The following is a 14159-nucleotide window of genomic DNA, read 5'->3' as shown; positions in this document are numbered from 1 at the left end:
GTAATACACACCGTGATTCGTGATTACTTCAAAGTCCAGTGGTATGACATACTTACTACCATAGGCGGTCTTTATTCGCTTTGCGTCTGCCACTGCGGTTTCTCCGCTGCCGTCAGTAGGTTGCGTTTTCGTAGGTGTGCGGACCTTACGTAGAATGACACTGCCAATTCCTTGTTCTATCCTTTGCGCGCGGTCAAAGGCCGTCAACCATAAGTCTTTGTACGTGGTATACAGATCGTACCTATTTAAGTTCAGCAAGGATTCCCCGGCGAACTTTACGCGCATCTTAGAAACGATGTTGCGACCCACGTTGTTAACGATAATCCTTTCATCTGTGGGGCTTGACTGCACCGCTAGGTCAAACCTTAGCGCCAGGGTGCCAGGAACCAACACTAGGTTATCTGTTAGGCGGGGCACGCCTACGTACAGCGTTTCCCCTGGCTTTGCGCTACTGGGGGTAAAGGTGACCCGGTGAAAGGTGCGTTCTGCTTTCAGTCCGCCAACCTGCTTAGGTAATACGTTGGGATTTAACTTTGAGCTTATCATATATAATGGAAGTAGAAGGAACGGATTTTGACCCCCTTACCGAAGAAGGCCAAGTCGATATTAACGATGAAGAATACGACGCATGGATTAAGGACGCGGATACCAAGCCCCTAGTCTACGACATGGCCTTGATAAGCAAGTATGGCAATAGGTGGAAAAGCTTCAAGGCAGCCTTGAATCGCATGTGGCAATCAAGGAACCGCGGCAGCCCCGTCCCCGAGTACTTGGAACTTCAAAACACAGACGAAGCAGCCGCGCGGGAAACCGTAGAGTGGGCAATGCAAGAGCTAACGCAGCGCTACGACAACTTTGATGCTGACGACGTAAAGCTTACGGAAAAGGGAAACAAAGTCCTCATAAGCGTCCAAGACTTAAGATTTCCCGACAAAGACCGCTGGACAAAACCGCAACCCCTCTTTGATGAGGAGGGCAACGTTAGGGGCGACGTCTCAAGATTAAAAGGCTTTCAGCAGGCTACTAGGAGCATGTTAGAAAGGTTGCAAACCCTGAATGAAAAGGTTGCGCTAGAAAGGCGCGCTATCGAACTGCAAAAGGCGCTGGAAGAAAAAGAGGCGGCGTACGAAAAGCAAAGTCGACTACTTGCTAATGCTGAGAAGAAGTTTAGTCAACGAGACGTAAGAATGGAAGAAATGACGAAACACTTAGATCAGGCTTTACGTGATCGGGATAAAGCAGAAAGGGAGTTGGAGGAGGCTAAGAAATCACATGCTCCGACGGCGGCGTTAGAAAAAACGCTAAAGGAAAGGGAGTCAAGCTATAAAAAACAATTGTTGCGGCTGGGTCAAAGTAAAGACGAAAGCATACTGCAAATTAAACGAGAAGCCGAAAAGGCTTTAGATGAAAGGGATACAGCTCGACAGGCTTTTCGCCTTGCTCTGCAGGACCTAAACATGAGTCAGGAGGAAGTTAGGAAATTACAAACCACCATAGAGGGTTCTTTGGTGGAGCGGCGGCAGTTAGTTGCTGAAATCAACATTAAAGAAGAGCAAATCCAGCAAAAAACTCAGGCCATCGAAGACCTGGAAAAAAACATATCCGAAAAGCAGGAAATAATTGCGGACCTAACTCGTCCCGAAGAAGAAAGGGAGGCTGCCCAAAGGGAATTAGAAGCCCTTCAGGAGAGAGTTGCGGAATTACAGGCGCAAAAGGACAACCTGGAAAAGGAGCTGGGGCTTACCACCAAGGAAAAGGTAAAAAGAGCTCTGGTGAAGTATGGTATTCCGCTGGCATTTGCGGTTGCTATTTCGAGCGTAGTAGGAGTCATCCTATCCACGCTTAAGGCTACGGGCGCGGGCGTAAAGAAATTAGGCAGTGGGCTGACGGACTTGGGAAAAAAGATGGCAGCCGGTCTTCCTGGGCTGCTGGGTAGCGTTCTTGGCCTGGCGCTTAGGGCCGGCGGAGAACTGCTAAAGTTTGTGGGGAATAACATTTGGATATTAGTCGTAGCTATTGGAGTGGTACTCCTGAAGAAGATGAAGGGTTAATCTTATCCTCGTGTATTACTGGTGGCTTATCGTCGTCGGGCGCCCGAGGTGTTCTCGACTGGGGATAAGTAAAGATAGTATTCGCGCCGCCTTGATAATGCGGAACTAGCGGCAGCACGCTCATGGTGCTAATGGGCTTATGATTCCAAGTAGCATCCGTCGAAGGGTTAACAGTCGGGGCGGCATTTATTCGTATGCGGCCGTTACCATCGCTGGGGCGAACTTGAAGCTTTGCATATTGACAATTAGCTATCATATGGAAAGTTACCGGCGTTATGTCTTCCGCTTGCGGAGGAACGGGCTCCGACGAAAAATGAACTGGATGTCTGGTATTACTTTTTACCCTGTATGGCGGTAATGGGTGGTTATTCTCATCAACGATCCTAAAACCGGCATTGCATGAGTACCCCGCCGAAATACAAATAGTGCACATGATCAATCCCAGGCCTCCAACCTCCACCCACAATCCGGCGTCTTGCCACTTGTCGCCCACGTACTCCTTTTCCTCCAGGTAATGGAGAAACCAATCTTCCTTCGCGTGTGGATTCATATATTTCAGCAAATAAATTTGCTTCTAAAGGCTAAGCACCGTAAGAGTGCTAATGGTAGCGTGATTATAAGGTCGATCTCTTTGGTCATGTATGCTATTTATCGTTACTACGCCCGTGTCGTCTACTCTCATTTGCAGCTTTACCTTCCCGTGGCAATCAGCAACCATGTGGAAAGTCCAAACCGAGATGTTTTCGGCGCTGCCGGGGTTGGGCTCTACGGAGAAATGCGTAGGCTCCCTGTTGTTTGTCTTATTTCTCATAGGTTGCAGTATGCCATTGTCATCCAGGAACCTGAAGCCCACGTTGGCGTGACTGCTCGTGCCAATGCAAATACTACAAAGGATTAACTTCTTCCCTGAGTAGTTCAAGTCTACAGCCATGCCCGTGACATCAACCCAAGATGCCTGGTTGTATTTTTTCTCGCCTGTGTAAGTCGTATAGACGCAATCTACTCCAGCTACGTAGGGGTTGTTCATCGCCATATATAATAGCTCAGACCAATGCTTGCAGCTGCTAGACCGGCTTTTAGTAAGTTATGGTCATATTCCTCGGTAACCTTCTTTACTGGTTTCTTTGGTGGCTTTTCTACATGCGCCTTCTTTGATGGTTTTTCTACGTGCTCCTTCTTTGGCTTCTCCACGAAATGGGGAATGTTCCTAAGAGTGTCAGAGTTCACGTCATTCACCCCAAACTTCATATCCTTAGTAGCTCGTTGAAGTTTGTTGTTGTAACCCACGACGGAATCGGCGTTGATGACCAAATTACTTGGCATTAGCCAACAACCAGGTGACAAAGCGTAATCCAGTCGCACTTTAGACTGCTGCACTGCAAGTTGATATCTCTGCACCGACTTAGAGATCTCATTCTCGATAACAGCGCTTTCGAAGAGGACAAGGAATACTTGTTGCGTTTCCTGCGACGCACCGGAGGCATCTACGATGGGGCTGCGAGTGCTAACCTGGGCCCCTAGAATGCAGTAAACAAAGGCTTCGATGCTTCGATTAATCCTTGCGAGATTCTTTAGACCAATGCCCTTTGCGGCAAAGAAAGGCGCCCAAGGATATTTCTCTTTGCTTTCTATGAAGTAAATCAAGTCACCTTTTGACGCTTTACCCCCTAAGTCGGAGAATTCCCATCTGCTAGGATACCCCATACCCGGAGTTTCTATGCTGGCGCCAACATACGAAGCATAGGTGTAAGTCTCTCCTAAACCATGGGCGGCACCCTCTTTGTTGCGAAAATCAGGGTTGGTAAGCTTAAACTCATTCCTTAATCGCTCCCATGCGACTTTGTCATATTTGTTATCCTTCGGCTTAAAGATAGTGTCACTAGGAAGCGGTGCTCCTAACTCAAACAATATCCTACGAATAGTAAAAGCAACATGAAATCGCAGGAAAGGAATATGGAACATGTCCGCGGCTATACCGCATCCTTTAGTAGCAGCCCAGACAGCAAAGTTTAACTGCTGCGGCCAATACCGCATGTTGGGACCTGATAACCATTCTCTGGATTCTTTCCCTGAGGTATGTTTCATGGCAGTTTCTCTAAAGATGTCTCTGACTTTTATTTTGAAAGTCGTAGGGCCCACGGGGATTTCTAAGGAGGTAACCATCTTAGCAAAGTCATTTGCGCCACCTTTGTTATCGTAAAATGGGTAATCCTCCGTTGCCGGTAATAAATTCTCTGGAAAATTAGGCTGCCTTTCTTTATGCTCGGGTTTTGGGTTCTTTGGCTCCAAGTCCGCATTGCTGTACATTCTGGAGCCTTCATAGTAAATCCCATCGGGTCTTCTTTCAAACTTACTAGGGTCTGCATGCGGAAACATCTTCCTAAATGCTCTCCAGTTCCAGTAATCCCGGTTGTCGTGATGTGGCTGCTCCTCAATATCATTCCCAAAAGCGTCGTACATTAGTATATATAATGGATGTTATACCTTCAGCACCTCAGTTGTACCCAGATGTTCCCAATTATCACGCTACCACTAAGGATACAGGTCCTAACGAATTAAACGCTGAAAACTTTAGGCTCAACGAAGCGAACTTAATCCTGGCTTACTTGGAAGGGCAGACAAAACACTACGAAAAAGTCCGAAAAAAGTACGTCAGAGCCCGGAGTACGCTACATAAGATTGCGATAACTTCAGGATCCATATCTGTTGTGTTAACGGGCTCTGGCGTTGCTACTTCGCTTACTGGGCCGGGAATAATTGTTGGAGTTCCTTTGGCCGGCGTTGGGGCAACCTGTGGTATTATTTCTGCTGTTGCTACGGGTATTATGAAAAAGCTATCCACGAAAATATCCAAGCATGACACGACAATAGCTCTGTCAAGGGCTAAAGTAAATACAATTACCGATCTTGTCTCAAAGGCTTTGCGTGACAGAAAGATAGACGACGTAGAATTCTCGCTTATTCTGGCCGAAGAAGACAAATACGAGAAATTAAAGTCGGACATAAGGAACAAAAAAACAGTCGTAAAAGATCTTTCCGAGGAATCTCGCAAAAAGATCTACCAAGAAGCGAAAGAAGAGCTTCAAAGAAAGCTTGCTCAGTAAACATCTGCTTTGAAAAGAGCGTGACGGGATTCTATTTACATATCGAACGTCAGTCTAGAAATTACGCGTAATATAAATTCAGTGAATTATTACGCGTAATATGAATTATTTGGCAAATTATTACGCGTAATATGAATTATTTGGCGAATTATTACGCGTAATATGAATTATTTGCATAACCTTATTTGGCAAATTATTACGCGTAATATAAATTCATCGTATGAATTACGCGTAATATGTTATTGTCGCCTCGGAATCCATCCTAACAGGGGGTGGTTGGGGTCTATTTTGTAAAATATTTCGTAAATTACGTCAGGGTAATAAGGAATATCCTTATCCAGCCGACAAAACATCCACTCGGCTTTTGTCATATCAGAAACCTCAGGAATAGACTTACCGGTAATTTCAGACAAAAGATAGGGAATAGCTTTGTAATATTTCCCTAGCTTTAATTTTTTCAACGTTTTCCGTAGACTTTGTGGGGTTGGCTCTTCTAAATGGTCTATGATTTTCTTCTTTACTTCGTCGCTTAAATATATTGGATGTAAACCTTGGATATGACTCATCCAGTCCCTGAAGTATTTTAATCTCTTATATGGCGTTTTCTTACGACCTCCATTGGCGTAATATTGCTCTTTGGTAGCATTTGGTACGGCATTACGAATATTCTTACCACACTCGTAACACTGTGCTGACGTGTCGTCTTCTATTTGCATTTTCTTACCACAACACCAAAAGGGTTCTGGCTTAGGTACGATAACTTTAGGTCTTAGACAAATTATGCAAAAGTCGTTAACGAACTTCTTACATTCTTCGCACTCCATATATAGACTAACATATTTAAGTGCGCTGTTGCCCTCAACCACACTTGGAGTGGGGGTCGTCCGTAGGTGGATTTTTGACGCGGGTCTTACCCCGTGTTGAGATTGCGCTGGAACCCCCATTCCCTATACTACTTACCTGAATGTAATATCCGTTTGTAAGAGTTAAGAGTAGGTTTATTTTGACCATTTTAGCTTGTTGCTAAAATAGTTGATGCATGTGTTACTTGAAGGCACGAATATTTCATGTACAAAATAACAACAATTGGTATTTACTTTATAATTCACGAAAGTTCTAAGGAAATTAAGGAGGCTCTGGGTAGTTTTGCTCTGGCACACCTAGCCGCATTGAAACGGCTAGAATAAGTACGCTCACAACTATTTTCGCTCACGGCTGCTTGTTGATTATTCACGCTTGACTTCCGTGTTATTCATTGTTGTGTGCTGTTAGTTGTGGGCGTTCTTATTTTTATTTGACTGCCTTGACCCTTCAATGCATGTGAAATTAAAGGAAAATACTTGTAAAAGATACATCTTTTAGTGACTTTTAAAAATGTATAGTGCAGTAGACGGGGTAAACATTTGATGCGCACTTTTCATCGCAGTTTTCTAGTCAATCTTACTAGATCCTCCATTATTCTAAAATTCGTTGATCATTTCTCTCAAAACTACGTCAGGATACAAATTAGAACTTAAACTAATATTACACAAAATTGCAAGACTATTGAACTCATTTAAAGCGGTCTAAAGCGAACGAGAAATACAGAAAACATTGATCGTTTCCCAACGATTTGATGCTCTGGGAATTCTATTGTTTGCTAATGACCATAACACCAAATTCTACTAAAAAGCAAGGAACTGATCGGTTATAGAATTTTATATTAGAATTTTGGAGATTTCTCTACGTTTTTAGATTTCGAAAGGTTTTTCTGTTTACAAGTGAAGTTTCTAGACTGGTATTCAGCCCAACTTGCTCAAAATCGTTAAAGATGAGTTTTTTCACATAAGGAGCATTTTTGACAGGCAGTTTCAGGCGTCGTAGAAGTCAAATGGTTTTAAAAAAAGGAAAAGATAATAACCAATACCAGCCTAGTGAGCAGCAAAAAAATGGAATTGTTAACTTTAATATGCAAATTAGCTAATATGATGTATGTTTTCAAGGTAAAATGCCTTCTGATGTAAACTACAGATGATAACAATCTTCGTTGTACAGTTTTATAATGACTTACATGTATGCTCTAGAACCATCTCTTCTTTTCTTCTTACTTTCAAGTTCCTTACGTTATTTAAAAAAATTTCTTCCAGGCATCGATTTTTCGCTTAGTGATATCACCAGATCGAAAGGTTGGATCAGCCATGTTAAAAGGATTTTACATGTCTTTTATCACTTTAAATAACTATAACGAGTTCCCAAGCTCTGAAATTCAGTGTTTTCTGTGGCTCTTGAAAGGATGAATTATCGAGCATTTGGTTCTCGACTATGATACATTCGCCATATTATGAAAAAACGTTATTCCCAACTGAACTTTGGGCCCTATCCCACAATTCAATGCCCCTGAAATTTCCGATTTGTGCGTTGAAGTATTTATTTGCCTCGTTGTATATATACTTAGGTTTTTACAACTAGTCAAATTCCAAGAGGAAAAAGTGTAATAATGTTATTATGACTATTATTTATTTTATGTTGATTACATCATTTTCAATTTTCGGAGTGAGCGTTGCTTGACGACACTAGTAGCGGCTGTGTAGGAGACTGAAGCCCCCTTCTACTCCCTCTCTTCTTCGAAAATAGGCGGTCCCTCTCATAAGCCTTTCAAAAAAAACTTTATAAAGGAGTATAATCCCACTTGTATTATAGACCTGCACATCACTATATAATATTTACTTAGTCATTATTATGTAGTGATGTGCAGTTCTAAAATACGAGTCAACTAAATCACTAGTAGTAATCTTGTATGCATTTTTTACAGGCAAGAGCTGTGCATGACTTTGCTGAACAAATTGGTAAAAAGCTGGCTAAAGCAGAGGAACTTGGTAATAAGACAACTGATTTAACGTATTGAATAAACTCAAGTTGATGCCTTTCTAGAAGTCACCTATGACTATCCTTGATTCGCTGTTGAATCACGATAACAACAATAGCAGCATAACATGTCTTTATCTCGTTAATGACGACCCTAATAAAGAAATATTATAATTATTATATCATTAGATTTAGCATTAGCATTACGGTTGAATTCGCTTGTTAGTGAACAAACCTATTTTTTTCCAGGTGCTGAAGGTAATGTTGAAGATTCAATGGCCCTAATGAAAGAGGTAGATGAATTAAAAATACAGAAGAGGCAAGCTGAGGTAAGTTAATTTCTAAGGCACAACCGGAATGGTTGCTGCTGATTGTGTAAGAAGGGACCTTAGCATTAACAAACGTTTGCGCCATGCTACATGCATTCTTTAATAGCAAACTGTTGAATACCAAAATTAGATAAGTTATTTACTTATTTACTATTTTAGGCGTAAAAAACATGCACCATGATAATCACAAACTCATCGATTTTGTTTATTAATATAATAAACGAGCAGGACACGATATGCAGGATTATTGCTTCAAAAACTTAGGAGTAATTGACAAACCTTTGGTTGAATTAGAGTAGACATATACGTCCATATGGGCATATACTAGTGGACCTTCGCTCTTAAATTAAAGTAGAAAAAATTGTAAATTAAATTAGATTTAGATAAATGACTGGGAAAATGCTCAAATAAATATTATCGGGGGAACTAAGTTCATAAAAGGTATTTTTTTAAAAGGAAATGCATTTTCGGGTTTAAATTTCGGATGAAAATAGAAACCAGTGAGAAAATAGCGACCAGAAACAACAAACACTTGTCGATTTCAGTCACGGTATATGTCTAAAATACCTAATTAGGAACCCTAGTATGAACCCTAATTAGGCCCCGTCCACACGTATCCGGAAATTTTTGTATCCGCAATTTTTTTTTACGGATACGGGTTGCGTCCACACATGTCCGCAAATTTTTGTGTCCGTATCCGCAAATTTTACGGAAAGGAATACGTGTGGACGGTGAAAACGATTCGAATACGCTGCGTGTTAGTCTCCCTCGCATCCATTTTTAGTGTCGGTCGTCACGCAACGCTGACGACGACCGACACTAAAAATGGATGCGTGGGAGACTAGCTGCGTGTGGACGCAAACATTTTCGTATCCGCAAAAAATAATTTGCGGATACCAAAATTTCCGGATGTGTGGACGGGGCCTAAATACAATAACCCAAACTGATTTTTGGAAATGTTCTAGAAGAACATCTAAATACTTCATGACGTGAGTTTCATTGAGAATAATAAAAAAAAAAAACTTTATTAATGTCTCTATATCTTTTAGCCGGGCACAAGTGCCTTACTAATCGGGGAGAGAAAAAAATAAATAGATAAATAAATAAATAAATGATTAAATAAATAATCAAGGAGAGAGGCTAAATAATTAAGAGGCTCAAGGACTATAAAAAGAACTTATAATGATATAAACAACATAGACTTAGACATTCAGGTTGCTGAAAGCGCCATTTTATAAATTTAGATTTTTAGCTTATTAACGTAGATTTTTAGATAAAGATACATAGTTATATATTTAATATATATTTCAATTTTCCTTATTAGTCAGTTTTTCTTCTTATAATTCCTTCTTCTTTGTAAGTATTATATATTAACATATTCATATTTAAATAATGGACAAATTCTATTCGCTTTTTACAATCAATTAAATAAATAATTGAATAAATTAAAAAAAAAAAAAAAAAAAAAAAAAAAAACAAACGAAAGAATGAAAGAAATAAGCACTATATGACTATATATATAATTATATTAAAAAAAAAAAATAGTATTAAAACACTCAATAATAATTCATAAGCTTATGGTCCAATTGAAGCCACCATACACGTCACGTGCATGAACCTTTATACCCGATAAAGTCCTCTTCATTAGTATTCAAGTGATTTTATATAAAGACACATGTGTCACCCCAAAGTTGGACAAAATGGCTTTCAAATTTTCCAGTTTTTGGAATACCTCAAAATCTACTTGCCGTTTCTTCACTATAATATCACACCACTAGTGAACTTTGTACCTGATGTGAATAAAACACTGACATTGTCAATCCAAACTTCAAATATGGTAACGTTTTTCAAGGGCTTGCAAAATGTTTAGTTTCAGAAAAAAAGAGCACTAAAAAACCTTAAGAGGTTAAACTGTCCTTCGCTTTCCATTTGCTGTCAAACGAAGGTAATGACAGATGGCAAATGAACATAAATAAATTACATTAAAAGTGTCTGTCTGGGTCGAACAATTTACGTTTTCGAATTTAAAAAATCCGACTATAAGCCCCTCGTAAGCCTAGAAAGGCCATTGGATTCGCGAATTTCTATTGAATTATATGACCTCATTTAAACAAGTGAGTGAGCGTCAGACACTCATTAACAAGTAGCGAAAGCACAAAAGCAATCAAAGAGAAAAAAATCTCTAGGGTTTGATTGAAAGTCGTTTTTAAGCTATACAGTATCTAAGATTGTTGAATTTGGATAATTGTAGATGGTATTGAAATGTAATCTGTAAATCAGTTTCTTAGACGTAAGCTTTTTTGAAATAATGAATGGGATATCAGCCATCTGCACAAAAACGCCAACCATTTGGTCACCAAATGTTCTGTTGCCATGGAAACGACAAATGTTTTATGACACCTTAATTCACAATTTTTGGAGTAAATTGGATCCATTCGAAGGTAACATTCAATGCTGTGTTTTTCATACACGTTAAACTTTGCATTGAAACGGCTACAACTTCGTCTTAAATAACTCGATCTGTAAGCTTTTCACACAATGTCAGGAAAGGATTAAAGGTTTCAAAAATGATAAATTAGTTTAAAACACTCATGAATAATTCATAACTTATGGTCCAATTGGAGCCACCATACACGTCACGTGCATGAACCTTTATACCCGATAAAGTCCTCTTCATTAGTATTCAAGTGATTTTATATAAAGACACATGTGATCTTTATATAAAGACCACTCGAATACTATGAGGATGACTTCATCAGGGATGAAGTATGCATCCAAGTTTAGTTGAAGACATAGAGCTTCATCAAGGTCATAGTCAACCCTAATGATCTTTGACTAACGTGCCTGTCTTTGCCTTGGCACGCAATATCCAACGTGTGGGAGCTTCTATTGAATCTGGTTGCGCATGCCCGTGACGTCAAATCTCTATCGAAGTATAAAAATACATGTTCGTGACGTGTATGATGGCTCCAATTGAACCAAAATCTTATAAATTGTTCATGAGTTTTTTAAGCAGTTCAAAAAACTCGTAGATCGTGTTTTATACCTGATAAAACACTCCTACTCGTTTTTTAAACACTACATAAATAATAAGAAAATAAAATAAAATACATAAAAAAATAAAATGAAAATAAAATAAAAATACTATATGAGTATATATATAATTATAATTTATGACTATCTGAATATAATGTAACGTTATTATCGGAATGAAATATGACTATATAAATATAAATATAATATACTAAAATTTATTTGTCAGCTCGGTCAGATCCAGCTTCCTAATACCTTCCTAATAGCCTTAAGGGATGATGATGACCTTAGTGATGTATTGAGCTTAGACCACAAGTATGGTCCAAAATACCTAAGACTGTATTTAACTGTAATATAACTAGTAATAGAAAAATCTGTGTTCCTTAGATTATACTTATGAGATGGAGAATTAAATAGATCAATCATAGTTTGAGGTAGCAGTCTGTTTTTGATCTTGTACATGAATACTGCAATGTTCTGTAGCCTTCTATTGTACAGAGTGGTGAGCTTTGCTCTCTTCAATAGTTCTTCATAGGATGATTCGTAGTCGCAGTAAACAGCCCTTAATCCTCTATGATTAATGCGTTCTAATTTGCTTCTGTCACTGGCTTTGCAAAAATGCCAGACCAAGCTGCAGTAGTTGAAGTGTGGTAAGATTGCAGACTTGTAAATCTGTAGTTTTGCATGGATGGGTATTAACTTGCGTAGTCTCGTTAGGATTCCTACCTTCTTGCTTGTTGTGGTGCAAATAGCTGATATATGGTCAGTGAAAATTAAATCCTTGTCCAAGATGACTCCTAACAACTTGAATTTGTCTTCTTGAACTGTGCTTATGTTATCTATAACTGTATCTCTTATGTAATAGTTTGGCATTTATTGATAGTTTTGCACTCATTGATAGTTTGGCATTCAAGGTTTTCAAATCGTGTTCGTGGAACAGTTAACAATTAAGTTCGGCTCATGTAATAAGGTTCAACGTTTGCCTTAGCCTAACTAGTCGAGTTTTTTTCCTGTTTTTGTCGCGTGGCTTTGAGGGAAAGAAAGACTGCGGTTACCAATCTACTTCAGCCTACTTCAGCCTACTTGAATTATTATAGTGTAGCATGTTCCATTCTTTACCATTTTCATAATATTTTTGTCTAAAAATTCACCTTTTTAGAGTTTTTCCCTTTTTTCCTTTACTTTAGGAAATTTATAGGAGCAAACTACCTCCAACCTCAATTCAGCAACAGAAGCTTCGTGTGTGTGAAGTGTGTGCTGCTTACCTAAGTCTTTATGATAATGATAGAAGGTAAGTCTTTTAAAAAGAGCTATTAATACAGTCCTTTGACTAAACGTTGTCGTTGATCGGATCATCCCTACGCGCCTAGACGGAAAAGGATAACGGCTGAATTACCCAGAACTTGCATCATCCAAACTGCTCGCCAGCGTTAAATCTTCGCCGTATGCTCGAGGCATAGTTTTAGCAAATTCAATTGGATCGAAAAAAGCGAGCTCAAGACGTGTTAGATAACAGATGCGGCAGCTAGTATCTGTGAATTAATTATCCCCATGATCCTTTTCTGTCTAGGCGCGTAGGGATGAAGCCGATCAAACGACAACGTTTAGTCAAAGGACTGTATATCAAACACGTGAAAGACTTTTTCATCCGAATTCCAATCCAGTTTGGATTGAATATATTACACATCAAGATATTTTCAGTTGGTAAATATTCAAACATTCTGGCCCCATCTAAAGATCTGCTATTATTACGAATAACGCCAAATGAGTCGTGTCCTGAGGTCACGGTGTGGATGATATATTATATATTTTTTGTGTGATATTTATTTATTTTTTTACATTTTTTTTTGGCCCTATTGTATATATATATATACAATATATATATACAATAGGGGTTTAGGGGTGTGCCCACTGAGAAGTGAGTTGAAGAAAACAGTTGGAGCCGATTTTTTTAACCAACTTCGAGGTGATTTTTCGAAAAATCAAGGTTTTAGGCAAAAATTCATGTACAATGTACAATCAATGTACTGGATTCGTTGAGTTTAAAAATAGTGTAAAATTTACACACTCCCGTCATCGCTTCCACAGAATCTGGCAAAGTGTTTTAATAAAACAGTATACCCAAATATCGGTGAAATTTAAAGGGTTTTTTGTGGGTAAAAGTCGATAGCGTCCATGTTTAGGTTTTGTAAACGAGCGCAACAAAAGTGCAGGTCTTTCGCTTAATCACAGTGCCCCATGTAGAGGAATTCGACAAACTTTGATTTTAAAGCAAATTAAATTGTACGGGAATTTTCGATGCTATTTTTGAAAATAGTTCACTAAAGGAGTTTGATTGGTAAAATAAAAAGAATTCGATTTTTCGTGACTATCCGGCGATTCTTGGTATTAACAGACAGCGGCTCTTAATAATTCTTGGAGAATTTAAAGCATAAGGTGCCCACAGAGGTGCCCAGCAAATTGTATGCAAATAAAAGCCTTTTATCATATTTCCAAACTTAGTTATTTTTACTTTGTTTTGTCATCATGAATATTATGAACTAGACGCAAACCTGCGTGAACTCGGGCTTCATGAAAGAAAACTCTGCTAGTTTGGAATGTGCGAAGACTGAGAGTAGGAGCATAAGTGCGTGAATAACCGCCGTTTGATTACTACGCAGACACCCCAGACAAAAATCTGGTCATGTAGTTTGCAATAGATAATTCTCCGTCTGTAGTACCATCATGTAGACCTAAAGCTACCTCCTACTCCACAATCATCAACTGTTGTTGGTAACTCTTGTGGTGTTATGTAATGA

General features: G+C 39.2%; 1 protein-coding gene across 3 annotated transcripts in view; it reads left to right on the top strand.

Annotated features, from left to right (window-relative positions):
• The window catches only part of LOC116286786 (putative RNA-binding protein Luc7-like 1), a 73471-nt gene that overhangs the window by 29210 nt on the left and 30102 nt on the right, over window positions 1-14159 (top strand). For all 3 annotated transcript variants that reach the window (XM_089031564.1, XM_089031566.1, XM_089031565.1), the window contains 3 exons: window positions 7947-8010; window positions 8249-8328; window positions 12549-12652. In XM_089031564.1, the coding sequence (XP_088887690.1) occupies window positions 7947-8010; window positions 8249-8328; window positions 12549-12652 (248 nt within the window). The remainder of the gene's footprint in view (window positions 1-7946; window positions 8011-8248; window positions 8329-12548; window positions 12653-14159) is intronic.

The sequence above is a fragment of the Actinia tenebrosa genome, unplaced genomic scaffold (assembly GCF_029948245.1).
Source record: "Actinia tenebrosa isolate PJP-AT-01 unplaced genomic scaffold, QUT_ActTen_1.0 PGA_scaffold17__23_contigs__length_9995812, whole genome shotgun sequence".
Lineage (NCBI taxonomy): Eukaryota > Metazoa > Cnidaria > Anthozoa > Actiniaria > Actiniidae > Actinia > Actinia tenebrosa.
Note: the sequence above shows the minus strand (reverse complement) of the source record. Positions and strands in the feature narration are given on the sequence as shown.